The sequence below is a fragment of the Cajanus cajan genome, chromosome 5 (genome assembly GCF_000230855.2).
Source record: "Cajanus cajan strain Asha chromosome 5, NIPB_CcT2T_4, whole genome shotgun sequence".
NCBI classification, from domain to species: Eukaryota; Viridiplantae; Streptophyta; class Magnoliopsida; order Fabales; family Fabaceae; genus Cajanus; species Cajanus cajan.
In genome coordinates this window covers 66,566,176-66,583,257 of record NC_138521.1, presented here as the reverse complement: position 1 = coordinate 66,583,257, position 17,082 = coordinate 66,566,176, and the positions used below count along the sequence as shown (strand labels likewise).

Below are 17,082 nucleotides of genomic sequence, written 5' to 3'. Positions count from 1 at the left end.
GATTAAATAGAAATTTGAGTAGAACTTCCTCTTCTTTTTTATTAACTAGGACCGGAACTAGAGCAGAACCTCCTCTCTTTCTAGATTCTTCTCTCTCTCTCTCTTTCTTCCTCCAGAATTTCCTTATCTCAAGTTATGAATTTCCTTCAGTCCCTAGCCTCTATTTATAGAAATTCTGGAATTACTATGCAGATTAAAATAATATTATATTTACTATGCACTATTCATTAAAATAATATTAATAGTAAAATACTGTGCATTCACGAGATTACTGTTCGTCCACGGATTTACTGTTCAAAAATACATATATTACTATTCAAAAATACGTATACGTGAATAGTAAAATACGTATACATAAATAGTAAAATACATATAAAAAAAAATATGATAATCCTTTTAACAATCCCAATACATAAAAATAAAATTTTAGGATGTTACAGTCAAATCCGCCAACTTGCCGGGCCAAATAGCGGGCTGACCCGCCACAATCCGCCAGCCCGCATAATTTATTTTTTTTATATTTAATTATTTTATTTTGATGTAGAAGATGAAGATGAAAATGATCAAGAAAAAAAGTAGAGACAACTTCTTCCAAGAGAGCTTCTAATATTCTTGAAATAGAAATTCAAAGTTGATTAATCGTATTTGAACTTGTTTTGTGGACTATCAAAAAATTTAGTTAATAAGTAATTTGTAAGTTTATAATTTAGTTTTGATTTTGGTGTAAGTGAATTAATTTCTATTTGATTTTGTTCTAAGTTTGTAATTTGCTTTAACGGCTCTAACTAGATAGCATTCTAATCCCTAATTCAAACGGTGAATATTGGGGGAAAAAAAATCATATTGTTGTCTTTTAAGTTAACATCACTTTTGTATATTAATTAGTTTGAAAACAAGAAAATGTTCTTGCAACAAGAGTTTTGATTTTTTTAATTAACCAATTTTATTTTTAATTAATTTTGTTTCATTTTTTTTGAAGACAAATTTAATGATTTTAGGTCTGTTTAGATAAATTTCCTTAGAATCATTTCTAGAAGAAAAAAATAAGAATAAAAAATGAAATAAGTTTCTTCATAAACTAAAATTAATTTGTAAAAACTATCTCATATAAATTCTCTAAAAAAATTATAAATTAGTTTGTATATAAACTAGTTTTATCTTATGTAAAAACTTGTTTCATTTTTTCTCTTTATTATTTTTTTCTTAAAAATATTTTTAGAAAAATTTATCTAAACAGTTTCACCTTTAATTGCTTTGAAATTTGATTTTTTGGCATGCTTCTTCTACATTTTAAACATTCGAAAAAATGACGAAAGAAGAAGACAAATTACAAAGCTAAATTTAGTTTTGAACAATGGGTTGGGAAATTCATCATAATGATCAACCACTCATTATTTCTTTTTAAAACTTTATCTTCATAGATAGGAAACTTTTGATGATGTTTTTGTGGTTTATGTATATAAATTTAGTTAATTTATTATATAAAAACGTTGTAAGTGATTTATAACAATATTGTGCATTATTATATGTTTTATTTGGATAATATTTTCATGATTCATTAATTTGTTATTTGTCTGAGAACATATTTTTGAAAATCACTATATAAATCTTCACTTCTGTTGTCATTTTTTATTACACTCCAAAAAAAAAAAAATTCTCCCATGCATCCCACTAGTTTAAATTTAATTTCAATATTTTTAACAAAATATCAATAATTAAATATAAATTTATATCATAATTTACATTATTTATTATAACCCTAAATGTAATTTATATTTTAATTTTTTTTTATTGATAACTATTGAAAGGAAAAAACTAGATAACGGCAAATTAAACTGAACTACAAAATGTAAACGCATTTTTATCGAACAAAATATCTTAAACTTTGGGCTGGATCTGTTGCCATATGTACGCTTACTGAAACTTATGGCCCTATTAACTCTGGACCGGCCGGGTCAAAACAAAACCACTCAATTCAAAATTTCCAATACCCAAAGAAAATAACTGGCCATGGGCTTTGCCCGAAAAATAAAAAACATAAAGGCTAAGTTGCTTTTTATTTTATTTATAATATTTAATTAATAATTTTGATTTCCCGATTTTAATTTCTCAATCTTATAAAATTTATAATTTTGATTTCTTTCCTGAATGTTTATATGTTGTATTAAAATTTTAATGTTGACTAAGACTAGAAATTAAATAAATGTTATAGTAATTAATATTAAATAATATTAATTTAAATTATTTTTAATTATTATTTTATCTCATAAAAATAATTATAAAAAAATAAAATAAAAATAAAAATGAGAACTAAATCATAATTTAATAAATTTTATTAAATACTAATTATCACATCATTTAATTAAAGATTATATTCAATGTTATAATTTTAATGATCAGATATTTTGAGATGAGATTCAAATTGTAAATTTTATAAAACTTTAGATTTAAAATTGCATAATTAAAATTAGAAATCATAGATTGTATGTACAAGAGACAAAAATATAATTCAAAAAAGTACAACCAAAATTCATAATTTTTCGTTTGAATTTTGCAATTAAAACTAATATATTAACTAAAACACACGCACAACCATTATCGTAGGATAAACTAATTTTTATAAGAGTATTTATAAAATAAAATAAAAATTTTAAATTATACGCTGGCTATAACATTTTACATTATCTATCCACAATGCATGTACACTATTAAAAGAGCTGGTTATTCAATTAGTTGCAATAATTAACTCTCCTAAAAGCGATAAATTTTGTAACACTTTTTCAAAAATAAAAACTAGTGGCACATTCTCGAGAATTAGGACTCACAATACAATATGTTTGCTTTTATTTCATATCTTAATTCTTGATTTATTATTTTTTAATGACTAAAATTTATTAAAAGTCATAAATTTGTGTGAATTTTGCCACTAAATTATTTTGTTAATATTTTATAAGAATTACGTTTTGAGGTAAAAATTAAAAAAAAAAAAAAAAAGATTAAAAAAAATACACTTAAAACACCATTTAAAATGATTCATTCACAAAGAGAAAATGGTTTAACATTTTCAATTAATTTAGCGAAGAATACAATGTAATTCACCCAAACAAACTTATTTACATTAACTTTTGTATACAAAAAGATTCATTGAAACTTGTAAAATTTTAGATCATTTCTAAGATGTCAAGTACCTTTGAATGAAGGTTTCAAAATGTTCATTTCTTTTGAGAAAGTGGGGTTGGACAATTTCATAACAAACTATTAAATTAGACGCAAAAAACATGTGATTTTTAGTCCGTTTCATAAGCGATTTTCACCAACCTAACCCTACAATATTCCCTTAACCTTTCAAAATCATTTGAGGTTAAAATACACTTGGGTAAACATTTAACAAACTCAAAAGGTGACTAAGACATGGCTGAACAGATTGGTTACAAAATAGTAATTTGTGCAAACATATCCACATAAAAGCTATTTTGACTATGTTTTTATATGGAAGAGTTTCCTTAATGCTCACTAATTTTTAGGTAACCTCCTAAGATATTAAACACACTTAAAAACAAGTTTAGCATGTCATAACTTCACAAAAACAAGAATCACAACCTCACTGCCGAGTAGTCCACACAATTCATCAAGATCAAATGAAGGCAAATAATTTCAAGTTATATCAATGAAATCACAAGAAGACATTAGCATATATATATTTACATAATTATATGACATAACATGAACAATGCATACACTCAAAATGGAGAGTACAACGAGCTAAATATAAGGAACCCGAAAACTTCAACAAAAAAAAATCCTATAACCTTAAAATAATATTTGAAAAACATTTATATTCTTAAAAAATTACTTTATCATGACTAAAAGTTGTTTTTGATTTTATCTACCTTTAGGTATCCATTTACTGAATAGTTTCCGATTTTATTTTTGCTAAAATTCAAAATCTTTCGATGTTATAAATTTAAATTTAATTCTTAGCTCCGATAAATTATTCATATTTATGAGGAATAATGAATTGATATTTACATTTTTTTTACACAATTTCTTTTATTTTAATACTGTAATAATATTTACAAATAAATTAATTAGTATCAACTGTTAACGAAAATAATATAAGATAATAATTCTTAAAGTCATGAATTAACATTCTAAGCTTATTCCTTAGCTTAAAATTTTATTTTATCGAACTCTTAAATTATCTGGTATTTATTTCACTATTTTGTTCTTTCTAATTCAATTTATTTACTAAATTAAATTCAAGTTTTATCCAGAAATTGTCAAATTGTTTAAATTCTTGAAGTGTTCACTTAATATTCTAAGTTTAAAATAATTTTTAATTATGTTTTAAAATACCTTTTCCAAATATTTTGGTTTTCTATTGTATAATTTCAATTATAATTACTATCAAATCTAAGCATCATTTGTTGTTTCCGAATTTCAAGGAAAATGAAATCTCTCAAGAATTCTAAATCTCTATCTAGATTCCTAATGAAAATTAGTAGATAATTAATTAAATGATTATTATTAGATAATTAACTATACTATATTTGATGGCGATACATGGTGTGTTTGGGAGTAAACAAATATTATTCTTAAAATCAGTAAAAGTAAAATTCTCGAAATAAAATCCTATATTAACAGTATTTTTTATATTAAAAAAAAGTAATACAAAAGATATATTTTAAGAATAATTCTTATAAAAAAAAAACAAACAACACTTATTTAAGTCTTATAAAAAGAATCCGAGAGAATAACAAAATTAAATTCATATCGTATCATTATTAAAAAAAATATAACAAAAATGATTTTTGTTGGAGTTTAAGTGTGAAGTGAAGTTCCACATTGGTTAGAGTTGGACATATTGAGTAATATATAAGTGAGAAAGATCCACCTACCTAATGCCTCAAGGTTTTAGAATATGTTGTTGTAACGACCCGCCATGGTCTCTACACTTAGTGGAATCGCACTACTACTAGTGAACTAAGGAAAATATTAAATTGGATAACTCATACATACAGGTATAGATAAGAATAAAAGTAACCAAATTCTTTAAATACAAAATAAAATGTCATATATGTACAGTCATCCCAAAAATAATATTTCCTAGTGCCGGTCAAACAGACAAAAATCGCTACCCAAAATGGTAACCCTAACACGAGGATCAAACTCCCCGTCTCGCAGCGGTCACCTCGACTCCAAGCTAGCCCTGATCTGCTCTCATACCAAGTATGATCATCGCAGTTCCACCACATGGAAACAGAAGGGTAAGCTAGAATTCACAAATGAATCATAATAATCTATACTACACAATCGTATTCATAGAGTCACACCATACACTCTATCAAATACTACTCATGCATAAAATACAATCCACCAATCATGAAGTCAAACACCACACTTCATCATATTAATAATCATGCAATAAATGCATCTCATGACAGATATCAATGCATATCAATCATCTAATGCGTCGTCACGCATACACCTAGGAGATCTCCACAATAATAGAGCTGTATAAGTGACATTCCATCCTACCAAAACCACCCCAACCGTTTTCACGCCCAATGCGCCCGCTCGGTCACAGCTAAACAGGATATATAATCCTCCCTCGGGTTTACTCGGATGATGTCACTTACACAATTGGAAGTCCAGATCCACCGTCAGGTATAGCACAGCTGGGTACGGGCTTACCACGACCTTGGCATGCATTAACCAAGTCAATTGTGGAGTTCGCCCACCGACTATCCGCAAGGATCCACGCACCTTCCCGAGTACTTGGTTAAGGGAATAACCCTCGACCTCATACCCCGCTCCAACACTAGCTAAGGACTTAGAGGAGACTCACCCAACCCAGTGGCCTATCTGAGCACCACTCTCCCAAATCCAGTGGCCTCCCAGAGCACCACTCTCATATATCAGTGGTCTATCCAAGCACCACTCTCAAGAGACTCTATGTGAGCTCTTCCAGTTCGAAAATATTTTTCCTCTCCTCAAGTCCTAGGCTAGACTCATGCCATAGGCATCACATGCAATCATGCATCATACATCATAATGGTCTGCCCACCATCATGATCAACAATCATACACATGTCATAAGACATCACATGCAATAATGCATCATACATCATAATGGTCTACCCACCATCATGATCAACAATCATACACATGTCATAAGACATCACATGCAATAATGCATCATACATCATAATGGTCTACCCACCATTTTGATCAACAGTCATACTCATATGAACATATACGCATGTCATATCATATTCAAACATTCATACGTATCATCACAAAGCATACATATGAATCACACCTCACCATACATCATATATCATACATACATAATCTAAAACTTTAACTTTAAACATGAATAAGCATCAATTCATTCATAAACTAATTCACGCTCGGCGTAGCCTGAGCTCACCCAGCCTAATCCCAGCCTGAGAGTCCCAAGACTCATCCATGCCTAGCGCATTCAACCTGCGCCCGGCCTAAATTCCAATAACAGAGTTCACAAACTCTCATCCACACCAACAAATCCAGCCACATGCAAACACAAAATACAATGCATAGACTCCATACAACTTAAATAAACCTAGAATCAACATGCACCCATCTGATGCATCAAATTCACCAGAACCCCCATTTTTCCAAGACTTTGAACAATTAGCGAATTCTCCGATCCAGCCATGGATCCTCAACTTTCATGCATCAATTGAGTTTCTAAACTCACATGCAACTTAAATAACAAACATTCTAGCTTCCCTTACCTGAAGATTGGCTCAGCTAGCCAAAGACTGAACAAAAGTATAATTTCCCCTCGAGGCTCAACTCGGAACTTCAGTCCTCCCAAAACAAGCTTTCTAATCTGAATTTCAAGAAAAGTCAGAAGGAGTTAGTGATCTAGAGGAGAAAAGGAGTCAAACAGAGAAATTTGGGAGAGAAAGGAGCTCACTGACCCAGAGACCTTCTCTCTAAAACTTCTCTCTAAAAACTCCAAAACTCCTGAAGGCCCCCAACCCCCTATTTATAGACTTTCGGATTGGCCCAGAACGGCCCGTTCCGAACTCCCAAATCACGCACAAAATTAACGCCTAGAACGACCGGTTCTGAAATCAGAACGGCCCGTTCCGGGACTCATCCGGAACGGCCCGTTCCGGGACTCATCCGGAACGGCCCGTTCTCCCTCCAGAACGGCCCGTTCTCCCTCCAGAACGGCCCGTTCTCCCTCCAGAACGGCCCGTTCTCAACTACAATATGTAGTTCAATTCAGTAGCTTGGAACGGCCCGTTCCAGTTTGGGAACGGCCCGTTCTGGGCTACTGAATCAGCCTCTTTTTTTTTTTTTTTTTTTTTTTTTTTTTTTTTTTTAACAATGTTACAGTTGTGGTGTCAAGCTCACTTGTATGACTTATTCACTACTCATTGTGTGGAGTGTTCCCCGATGTTAAAGACTCCGCACTAGTGCAATATATAAGTGAGAAAAATTCACCTACCTAATACCTTAAAGTTTTAGGATATGTTGTAGTGTCAATCTCACTTGTGTGACTTACTCACTTTTCATTGTGTGGAGTGTTCCCGATATTAAAGACTCCCTAACAATTTTAAAAGTAAAAAAAAATCTTGAAAAACTAAAATCAAAGAGAAAAATATTTATGAAATTTAAAAAAACGTTTTACTCTTGAAAATATAAAAACCCGTGCATATGATATGCGTGTAGAGAAGGTTATGTAAATTCAAAGCATGTTGACCCAATTTAAAGTTTCTAGGGTAAGAGGGACCACAAGAGGAGTTGCGTGATTCAAATAAAATGCATTGAAGAGTTCAAACTTTGAAGTGAAGCTGCGCCACGTCATTGTGCGTGGTACGACGGTATTCATGCTTATTAATTTCCATATTTGACTTCCACTGTTATACAACTATACAAATACGTACAAGTACTCTTAGTCAAACACAAAATCAACGCAAAGTAAGGACTTTTCTTTAATGTTAGCAATGCTATTATTTCACATAAAGATGTATTTACTATCACGCGTAATTTCATATTCTGAAAATTTTTATTTATTATATCTGCAAGTAAAAGTTTTACTTATGGTGAAGATTATTATAATTAAATTTAATGCATAGCTTTAAATATTTAAATTATATTTTAAATTTATTATTTTTAAAATTTATTAAAATTCAATTCATAGGTAAAAGGATATTCAATAAAAAATGATAAATAATTAAGAATATTAACCATATTAAGTCTATACATAATCAAGTTGATGATCCTAGATCTAACGACAGTCACGCTCCACCAAGACATTATGTTCATGGAAAAAAAAAATATTCAGTTTATAATAAAATGAAAGAATAATAATCTTAAACAGTTAACACTTGATAGAGAAAATTTTTCCTAACTTCCGAAGTAAAAGTAAAATATGAAAAATATGTAACTGATCGAGAGTGGAAAGAGTTAATGTCATATTTTCTCCGATCGAATTAAATATTTAACAAATTGTGTATTTTAATTTATTGTATAAGAATAAACTATTTTAAGAATATTTATTTGTTTTTACTCAAATAATTTATGAAACAAGTATCCTCGTTTGGTTTCGTTGTTTGATTTTATTTATCCTAAAGTAAAATACACGTTGAAGAGAATGTGAAGGGGTGATTTTATGAGAGCATCGGAATGAGCTGGGACCTGTCCCACTCCAGAGACAAGTTACTGAGATTCTCCATTTTGCACTACACCTTTGACTTTTTTGTTTCTTTTTTCAACCTATGCTTTGCTGTGCCCATGGAATGGAATCTATACTTTTCTTTCAACTTGGATTAATAGATTAGATCAGATCAGATCAGATCTCTCCGATATAAATAATATATATTTCAATCCAACCAACACAAAAAATATATATGTAGGTGGGGTGGCCCAAAGTCTAACCCATTTCATGCCATTGTCCCATAAAACTAAAATAAGAATAAATAAATTCATGTCAGTGTATGTAAAGCCTTATACTCTCATTCAAATTCAACTCAAGAAATTTTAAAAAAAAAAAAGAAAAAAAAAGCAAGTATATTTGATAATTGTTTGTTTTTTGTTTTTGTAAAATTTACAGAAAAGTCCTTATCCATCTAGTAGTGGAGTCTTTTGGTCCAGAAAGGTCACAGGCAAGAAAGCAAAAGTTGAGTTTGCTTCTTTCCTTTGCACGTCGAATGAGTGTGGGCGTCAGAATTTTCCGATCTCCGGAGAGGCAACAGCGGCGGAGGGTCCGGTAGTTTGTCGGAGACGCGGTTGCGGATGGCGGTGGTCCCCCTCGTAGGTAACGATGAGCATGTTGGGGTCGTCCTGGGCACGCTCGACGTGCTTCCTGGCTGGACAGCCTCTTACGCTACTGCACTTGTAGTAGCCACTGCAATTACCAAAACAAATAACTAATTAATTTGGGAGGAAGAAAGAAGCATGATAGTAGGTACTAGGTAGGGTTGGGAGGGAAGAATAGAAAAATACCGTGGGTAGGGTGATCCCTTGATGGGCTTTTGACCGTACTTTCTCCATGAGTACTCGTCCGCTGGGATATCAGCCATCTTCGAACTTATCGCCGGCACACGAATCATTCTTTTCACACGAGATTTCCTATTTAAATGTTTATTTATTAGTTTCTTCTTTCTTTTTTTAAAAAAGAATTGTTGAAGGATGTAATTGTAAATTGAAGTTACCTTCTCTTGGAGCAATGGCAGTTTGCGGAGGAAGAGAGGGTGGCGTCGTGGCATCTTTTGCGGTGGGAGGAGGAGAGAGGGGGTTTGGGAGGGAGGAAGGGGCCGATCTTGCCGTCGGAGACGCTGCCGTCGGCGGTGATGGAGGAGATGAAGGAGGAGGTGGTGGTGGACATGGACATGGACATGGACATGGACATGGGAGGGGATATGCTAAAGGTGGAGGCTTCCTTGGTCTTAGAGGTAGAGGGTTGGGTAGAAGAGTTGGGATTTGCAAAATGAAGAGTTAGTGTTTGGGGCTGAGGTTGTGAAGGTGCACGACGAAAGCGAGCATGACCGGTGCGATTCAAGAGGTTGATGACTTGTTTGAACTTGGAGACGGTGAAGTCGGTGATCTGGGTGCAGTCAAGGTGGTTGAGATTAAGACGGTGGTGGTGTGAGGAAGAAGAAGAAGAAGAAGAAGAAGAAGAAGAAGAAGCAGAAGAAGAAAGGAGACGAATGAGATGCTCCATGCTCTTCAAGCCAGCGGAAGCTGCTTCTTGTATGGGTATGTTCTCTTCCATGGCAACCCCTGCGAGATCTAGAGAGAGAGAAAGAGTGGTTATGGAAAAGAGAAGGGAGAAAGAGGAGGTTATAAAAGAGAGGAGGAGGAGAAAAGTCAACCAAGTTTCGTCAATCCAAGCCTAGATATTGGTTGGAGTTGGACTTTACTTTTTCATGCAATGACCACAAAAACAAATGTTTACTTACTGTGCATTGTGCTGCTGCCTGCTGGGTCCCGCCACTTGTTCCTAGTTCGTACGAAACTGCCCAACCAACTCTAAATTCAAATCACCGCCTCTTGGAACGCGTTTACACATCTTCAACTATTTTCCAAACCATCCTCGTCAACGCAATTCGCAATTGCACCTACTTATGTCTATCTTTGCCTTCCTCCTCTCTTCACTCTCACTCTCATCTCCTTTCTTTTTTTTAATCCATATTCTTTAAAACAAATACATCAATTATATGCTTATCAACTTTATGCTTTTTTTTTTTTTAAATATTTTTTCTTCTTTTTATTTTTTTTCCATCTCTTCCAAACATATCATTCATATTTATGCAAGGTTTGTACTTGCATTTACATTCCTGTCTTTTTCGACCCTATTCATGCATTAGCTACACTGTATGAATATTGAAAAGAACTTGGATGTTTGTTAACAACCACTTCATTTTTGTTAATATGACATTTACAACATTAAAAAAAATGACATTAATTGTGATGTCTTTTGTTTGACTTTCGTAGAATGCTTAGCACACCGAAAGGAAATCAAAGCAAATTTGTTTGTTATTAGAGCACCGAAATAAATCAATTTACGTTAATTATATTATTTCCTGAATTTGGCTTTTCAAGTTTATCAAAAACAATATTGTTCCTCCGAAAATGAAGAGGTTATTTTTCTACCGAACATCCTTATCACAAGTATTTCACTATTTGTATTCTTCAATAAATATATGATCACTTTTATTTTATCTTAAAATTGACTTAATCGACTCACAAGAAAGGTGTAATGGTCTATATTGGTTTGAAAAGAAACACGATAAAATAGATATATTTGTGAATAGGAGTGAAGGGAGGGGATCTGAAAAGGTCATGGTCCTTCATTTTTTTCTACAAAAATTAATCAAAGTTACTTTAAAATGTTTTTTTGAACCCCTAAAATTTATTTTATATATATATAATTGATATATAATGTAATAGAAAGATAGATAATAAATAAATAAATAATTATAAATTATTTATAATATTTAAGTATTTAGATATAAGTAACGTTAAAAAACAACATCTGATCCTGAGAGGCAGATAAATTTTTAGCTATGCTCCTATCTGTGAATATGGACATGAATAGAAAGATGGTACAAAATTTTTTTATTAAAAAAATTATTCGTTGTTGACTTGAGTAGACTTGGGCATTAGTTACCGTATATACACACCGAGTGCATTCCACTAGTAAAATATATAAAATTGTAGTGACCTCGTTGGAAGTTTCAGGCTTTATCTTTTTCCATTTGTCCTTTTGTTTATGGTTGACCATCTATCTACGGTGATTGCAACGGGTAAAAAGCAAATCGCAACTAAATGGAACTTTAAATTTGAATTTAGCGTGGATTCCCAATACGATGAAAAAAGCAATGTATATAATTTCAATAAAGTACCAAACATTACTCAACTTGATTCCTTGTGTTAGGTCAATGCCTAATTTGGTCAGCCACATCACCCAGGAATAGGAACATTATCATGGTGTTTACCCTAAAAAAATCATGTTCGAATCTTTTTGTCACTCCAATTCAACGCAGATCGGAATAAAATATAATTTATAAATATGAGTTAACAAGAAAGTAATAGGCATTTGATTTGATTTGGAGAGTTGATATTTGATGGGAATTTATTCTAGGATAATATTTCTATTCTATGCTATAATTAATATGCTTTCATGCGCACATGTACACTGTTTCCATTTCATTAAAGAAAGCACTAATAATTGAGAGAGTGGAGATGGCATCTATGATCTACTTAACTAGGAGTACTACTAGGCAGAGTCTGGGCTGTTGTGAGGCCCAACGTGCAAAGTTTCATTAAACATAACAAAAGTTGGGTTTGACATTTACGATGATTGTTTAGATATTCAATTTCAACGACATTAATGTGTTCAACGTTTTTGTGAAACCATTAACCAAACTGTTGAGAAGTCCACAGAACCGCGGAGAGAACCAATCTTTGTGATTTCCTCGATTCATGGGTTAACATGGACGATCAACCAACCTTCCATGAGTCCCACAATCATTCAACAGCTATATCGTACGGTTGTTGACCTAACATACACGCAAGACTCAATTAAATATGTTTATTTAGTACGCTTAATTAAAGTATTATACTCCCGAAGCGTTCAAAAAATACTATATTATACTCAATCTATTTCATTTTGTTCTAAGTTTTAGGATTTTTTACATTATCTGGTTTAATTTATCATTTTATAATATTAATGTGAGAATAAACATGTTTTTTTTATTATATACTTAACCATTATTAGTGTCATTTTTTTATTATTGGTCGATATTCAAAAGGTTGAAGAATATATTAAGAAATTATATAATTCACTTTATAAAATTATAAATATTAATTATATTTCTTAAGTCTCATTTTTTAACTTTTATGATCACAAATTCAAGTGATTCTTAACATTTATGTTTCATAATAAATAATTGAGTCTAATTCTTTAAGTATGATGTTATGGCTAAATGTACCACTTTATTCTTATAAAAGTCAACTTGATGAGAGAGGAGTTATATTTTTTTATTAGACAAAAAATATATTATATTGTGAGTAATACTAATTTAGTCTTCTAAGTTTCAAATTTGAGTCTCATATATAAAAAAAATGTAGTTAAAAAAAATATTTTACTAAAAGTAATCAGACATATTTTTATAAAGATTAATCATCAGTAAAATCTTATTTTGTATCAATAACATAGTTATCAACAAAATGAAATAAAAAAAAGATATTACATTATATTTCGAAGAATTACATTTTCAAAAATATTACACCTAAAATTATTTTGATTCATGTTTAATATTTTGAAAAATAAAAATTATTTAATTAAAAAATTTTAAAATGGAAAAATAAAATGAAGAAAATAATGATTATAAAAAGTAACTTCTATCGCTTTAAAAACATAAAAATACACATATATTATCATAAGAATAACAAGATAAATAGAAATATTTTATATCCCTAGCTAAAATTAATATTTGAAAATATTTTAAAAAATTAAATTAAATATAAAAATGTGATATTTTTCTAAATTCACTTTTTAAAAAATAAATAAATAAATAACGTCTTTATACTTCAAAACAAACACGAACCTTAGAGTGAGTAAATGACCATAATGGCCAAATAAAATTTATTGTTGAATTCAAACACGTGGACGTGGGAGTGATTTTAGTTTGCTAGCATATTTCAAAGATAGGTTTATATTTAGGTCAGCCGAAAATAAAACAGAAGAGGGAGGTAACAGTAGCAGTTCTCTCCACGTGCCTTTCAATGCTTTTCATTTTCATTGGTATTGGAAAAAGTCAAAAGACAAACTACATTCTTTATTTTTTTTTAAATAACAATAATAATAATTTTTTTAAATGAAGTTTTTAATTTATTTTTTTTTTAAACGTAAGTTATACTAAAAGGCAAATCATGTTTTTAATCGATTTATAATAAGAAAGTTTGTATGGATTTTTTTTAATTTATTGCTTGATTTTATTTTTATTTACTATAATTATTTATGTATTAAATATTAATATTTTTTTAAAAATTATCAATAAATTTTTTTTTTTGTTATGATACAAATTATTGATCATAAATTTAAAATATAATTTATATGTTCAAAATATTTATTTATACTAATTTTAAATAAAATTTATATTTTAAAACACAATATATATATATATATATATATAATTTATGATAAATTTAATTATAGGATAAATTGCATTTTTGGTCTTTCTACTTTTATTAATCCACAATTTTGATTCTTCTATTTTTAAATAAAGATAATTAATCCCTTTAATTTTTAAAACATGAAATTTTGGTCCTTTTATTAAATTAATATTGATGGTTAATTTTTAATATTTATTCATTAAGTGATGTGACATTAGGTAATATCAAAATATGACATTTATAAACAAAAAAATAAAAAAGGTGTAAATATATTTTATATTAATAAAATAAATATCAATCACTAATAAAAATAGATATAAACAAAAATCTTTTATATGTTATTTTTTTCATTTTTATTATTGTATGTTACATTAGTAAATGTCACATCACTTAAGTGGTGATAAATCACTCAACAACATCAAAATTAAATAATCAACAAACATCAAATTAATTATAGGATCAAAATTTTATATTTTTTTAAAATAAAAAAACTAAATATCTTTATTTTAAAATAGAATGATCAAAATTTCATATCAATAAAAATAGAAAAATCAAAAGTGTAATTACCTAAATTATATATAATAAACATGTTTGTACATTCCATAATCTAAAATACCAGTTTAATTATATGAAGTATCTTAATTTAGTCATATTTATTATGTATTTTCTTATATCATATTTTGATTAAAAATATAATGAAGTATACAAAGTGATAATTATAGAAATTAAATACTGAAAAAAATAAACATTTAATTATTTAAGATTAAAAAATAATATTACTTTACACTAATATAAAATAAAAAATATAGAAAAGTAGACATAATTTTATTTAAACACTTGAAAAAGGTGATAGTTCATTATTATTATTATTATTTTTTATCACAATTGATCATCAGAACTAAATCAAACGGGTTTTAACATGGAGTTTAATGACTATTAAGTTTACAAACTTTTTCAGTATTACTACATTAAAAATTATTATAGATATGAATTTTAAGAGTGTTAAAAAGTTAAAATCTTCCCTTCAAAAAATAAAGTTAAAATCTTATTATATGATGATTTATAATTAAACGATAAAATAAAATTACTTGAATAATATCAGTACATAATTTATTTTCTTTTTAATAAAATGTTCAAAACCCAATTCAAAGTAATCCAATTAAATTTAATTTTAAACCTCTAACGTATATATGAACAGCCCTTTCGCAAGCCCAGCATCCACATTCGCGTTCATTTTTCTCTCATTTCCAGTCCAAGTCCTGATAAGTTTGACCCATTACGATTTTTTTTTTCTTCTTATTTGATGTTGTTGGACCAGTTTATTCGAAATTGGCTCGTACTGAATTTTTTTTTTAAAATTTCAATCCAACTTTACTCGAACCCGTGATGGGCCGGGTTAGCTTACCGGGCTAAGCTCACTTTGACAACTCTACTTAAAGTGATAAAATTATCTATGTATCTTTATGTAGGTCCAACTTGTACATATAAGTAATGTAATAAGTAGAGAGAATTTTTTTTTCAAAAAAAAAATGACAAGTATCGATGAAGTGTTGCCTTTGATGGATGAATGTCGGTGTATACTCATTGTTACATATATTAACCTTCCTTGATCGGTTACTGTTAGGAAGGAAGATTAAAACTAGGATATAGAAGGAAAACTAAGGGATATCATTTCCCATGAAATGAATTATAAAACATGGAGCCAAGGGTCACACAAAAAGAACCCTACACTTGGCAATTGTCTAAGCATTCTCAAATACATTCGTTGAGCCACTTGGGCTGTTTGCTTGTCCTTTTGGGTCTTGCCTCTAATGGACCCGTATCAGTTGCGAATCTCCCAACAGTTTTTATTTTATTTTATTTCTTAGTTCTAATTTTCTAAAATCTCCAATCTAACTCCTAATTTTTATTCTTAACTATTCTTACTTCCATTCACACCCTCATCTATTTTTTTTTTAATTTCTTTAATTTTTTTTAAGTAAGTTGGTCAGTGATAAAATGGGTATAGCTTATCTTAATCAGTTACTAAACAGTACTCATTTTTTGACCTGATGTTGATTGGTAGAAAGGAAAGGCAAATAAACATCCTCGACCATTTCTTAAAATGCCGGGTGGGTCCAAGTTGAATTAATAAATTTAAAGATCGCACCTTTCTCACAATTTACTTCTCAATCATATATATACAAGAACGTTAAAACTAATTAATTTTTATTCGAAAGGATCTATCTCTACATTATAAATTCTCAAAAGCGAAGAATCATTATAATTTTTCTCTTTTATAAATTGTTTAAGTCATTAAGTAGAGATGGTTTTAAAATAAAGAAAATTTATACTGTGAACTCGAATTCACATCATTACATGCATTAACCGTGAACATAACCGTGATGCATGTCTATTTATTTTAAATAACTTCAAATTAAACCCATGTATATTATATATAAAATTTATTTACAGATCATAATTACCAGATAGGAAATACACAGGTATACGAATACACGATGCATCACAGTTCAATTCATACTTTATATCGTTACTAGGACTTCCTTTAAATACAAAATGAATGGTACACGGTATGTGACACAAACACAGAGAATTGTTGCACGACACACAAGGTTATTAATAGAATTCTTTAACATAGTTACAGATATACATGTTGTGCATAGTTGGTCTGATTGATACTCAAACACCAAAGGTCTACGTTTGAGTTTTGAATTTGATAAAAAAAAAAAAAAAAACATAGTATTAATGAATTCAAAATTTCGAGGAATACTATAGAAATCTATCGTAACAAAACTTAATTTCTTACTCAATTGAAAAATTAAGAATCCCTAACAAATGGTCGATTGAAAAACAAAAAAGAACAGATTGGCATCAATATTTACCACCTTATGATTTGCATTT

At 29.6% G+C, this 17,082-nt stretch overlaps 1 protein-coding gene across 1 annotated transcript; it reads right to left on the bottom strand.

Moving 5' to 3' along the window:
• Positions 1 to 8,993: 8,993 nt before the first annotated feature.
• On the bottom strand, positions 8,994 to 10,335 carry LOC109810982 (putative WRKY transcription factor 11). The gene is made up of 3 exons (XM_020374599.3): positions 9,714 to 10,335; positions 9,505 to 9,630; positions 8,994 to 9,406 (listed from the first exon to the last, which is right to left on the bottom strand). The coding sequence occupies exons 1-3, from the start codon at positions 10,271 to 10,273 to the stop codon at positions 9,223 to 9,225; spliced, it is 870 nt and encodes a 289-aa protein (XP_020230188.1). The 5' UTR covers positions 10,274 to 10,335; the 3' UTR covers positions 8,994 to 9,222.
• Positions 10,336 to 17,082: the final 6,747 nt, after the last annotated feature.

Bases quoted from the DNA above. Each gene is read 5' to 3' on its own strand.
- LOC109810982 (XM_020374599.3), bottom strand. From the start codon at position 10,273: ATGGAAGAGAACATACCCATACAAGAAGCAGCTTCCGCTGGCTTGAAG. The intron at 9,631-9,713 runs GTAACTTCAATT...ACATTTAAATAG, and splicing joins TGCCATTGCTCCAAGAGAAG to GAAATCTCGTGTGAAAAGAA. The intron at 9,407-9,504 runs GTATTTTTCTAT...TGGTAATTGCAG, and splicing joins AAGGGATCACCCTACCCACG to TGGCTACTACAAGTGCAGTA.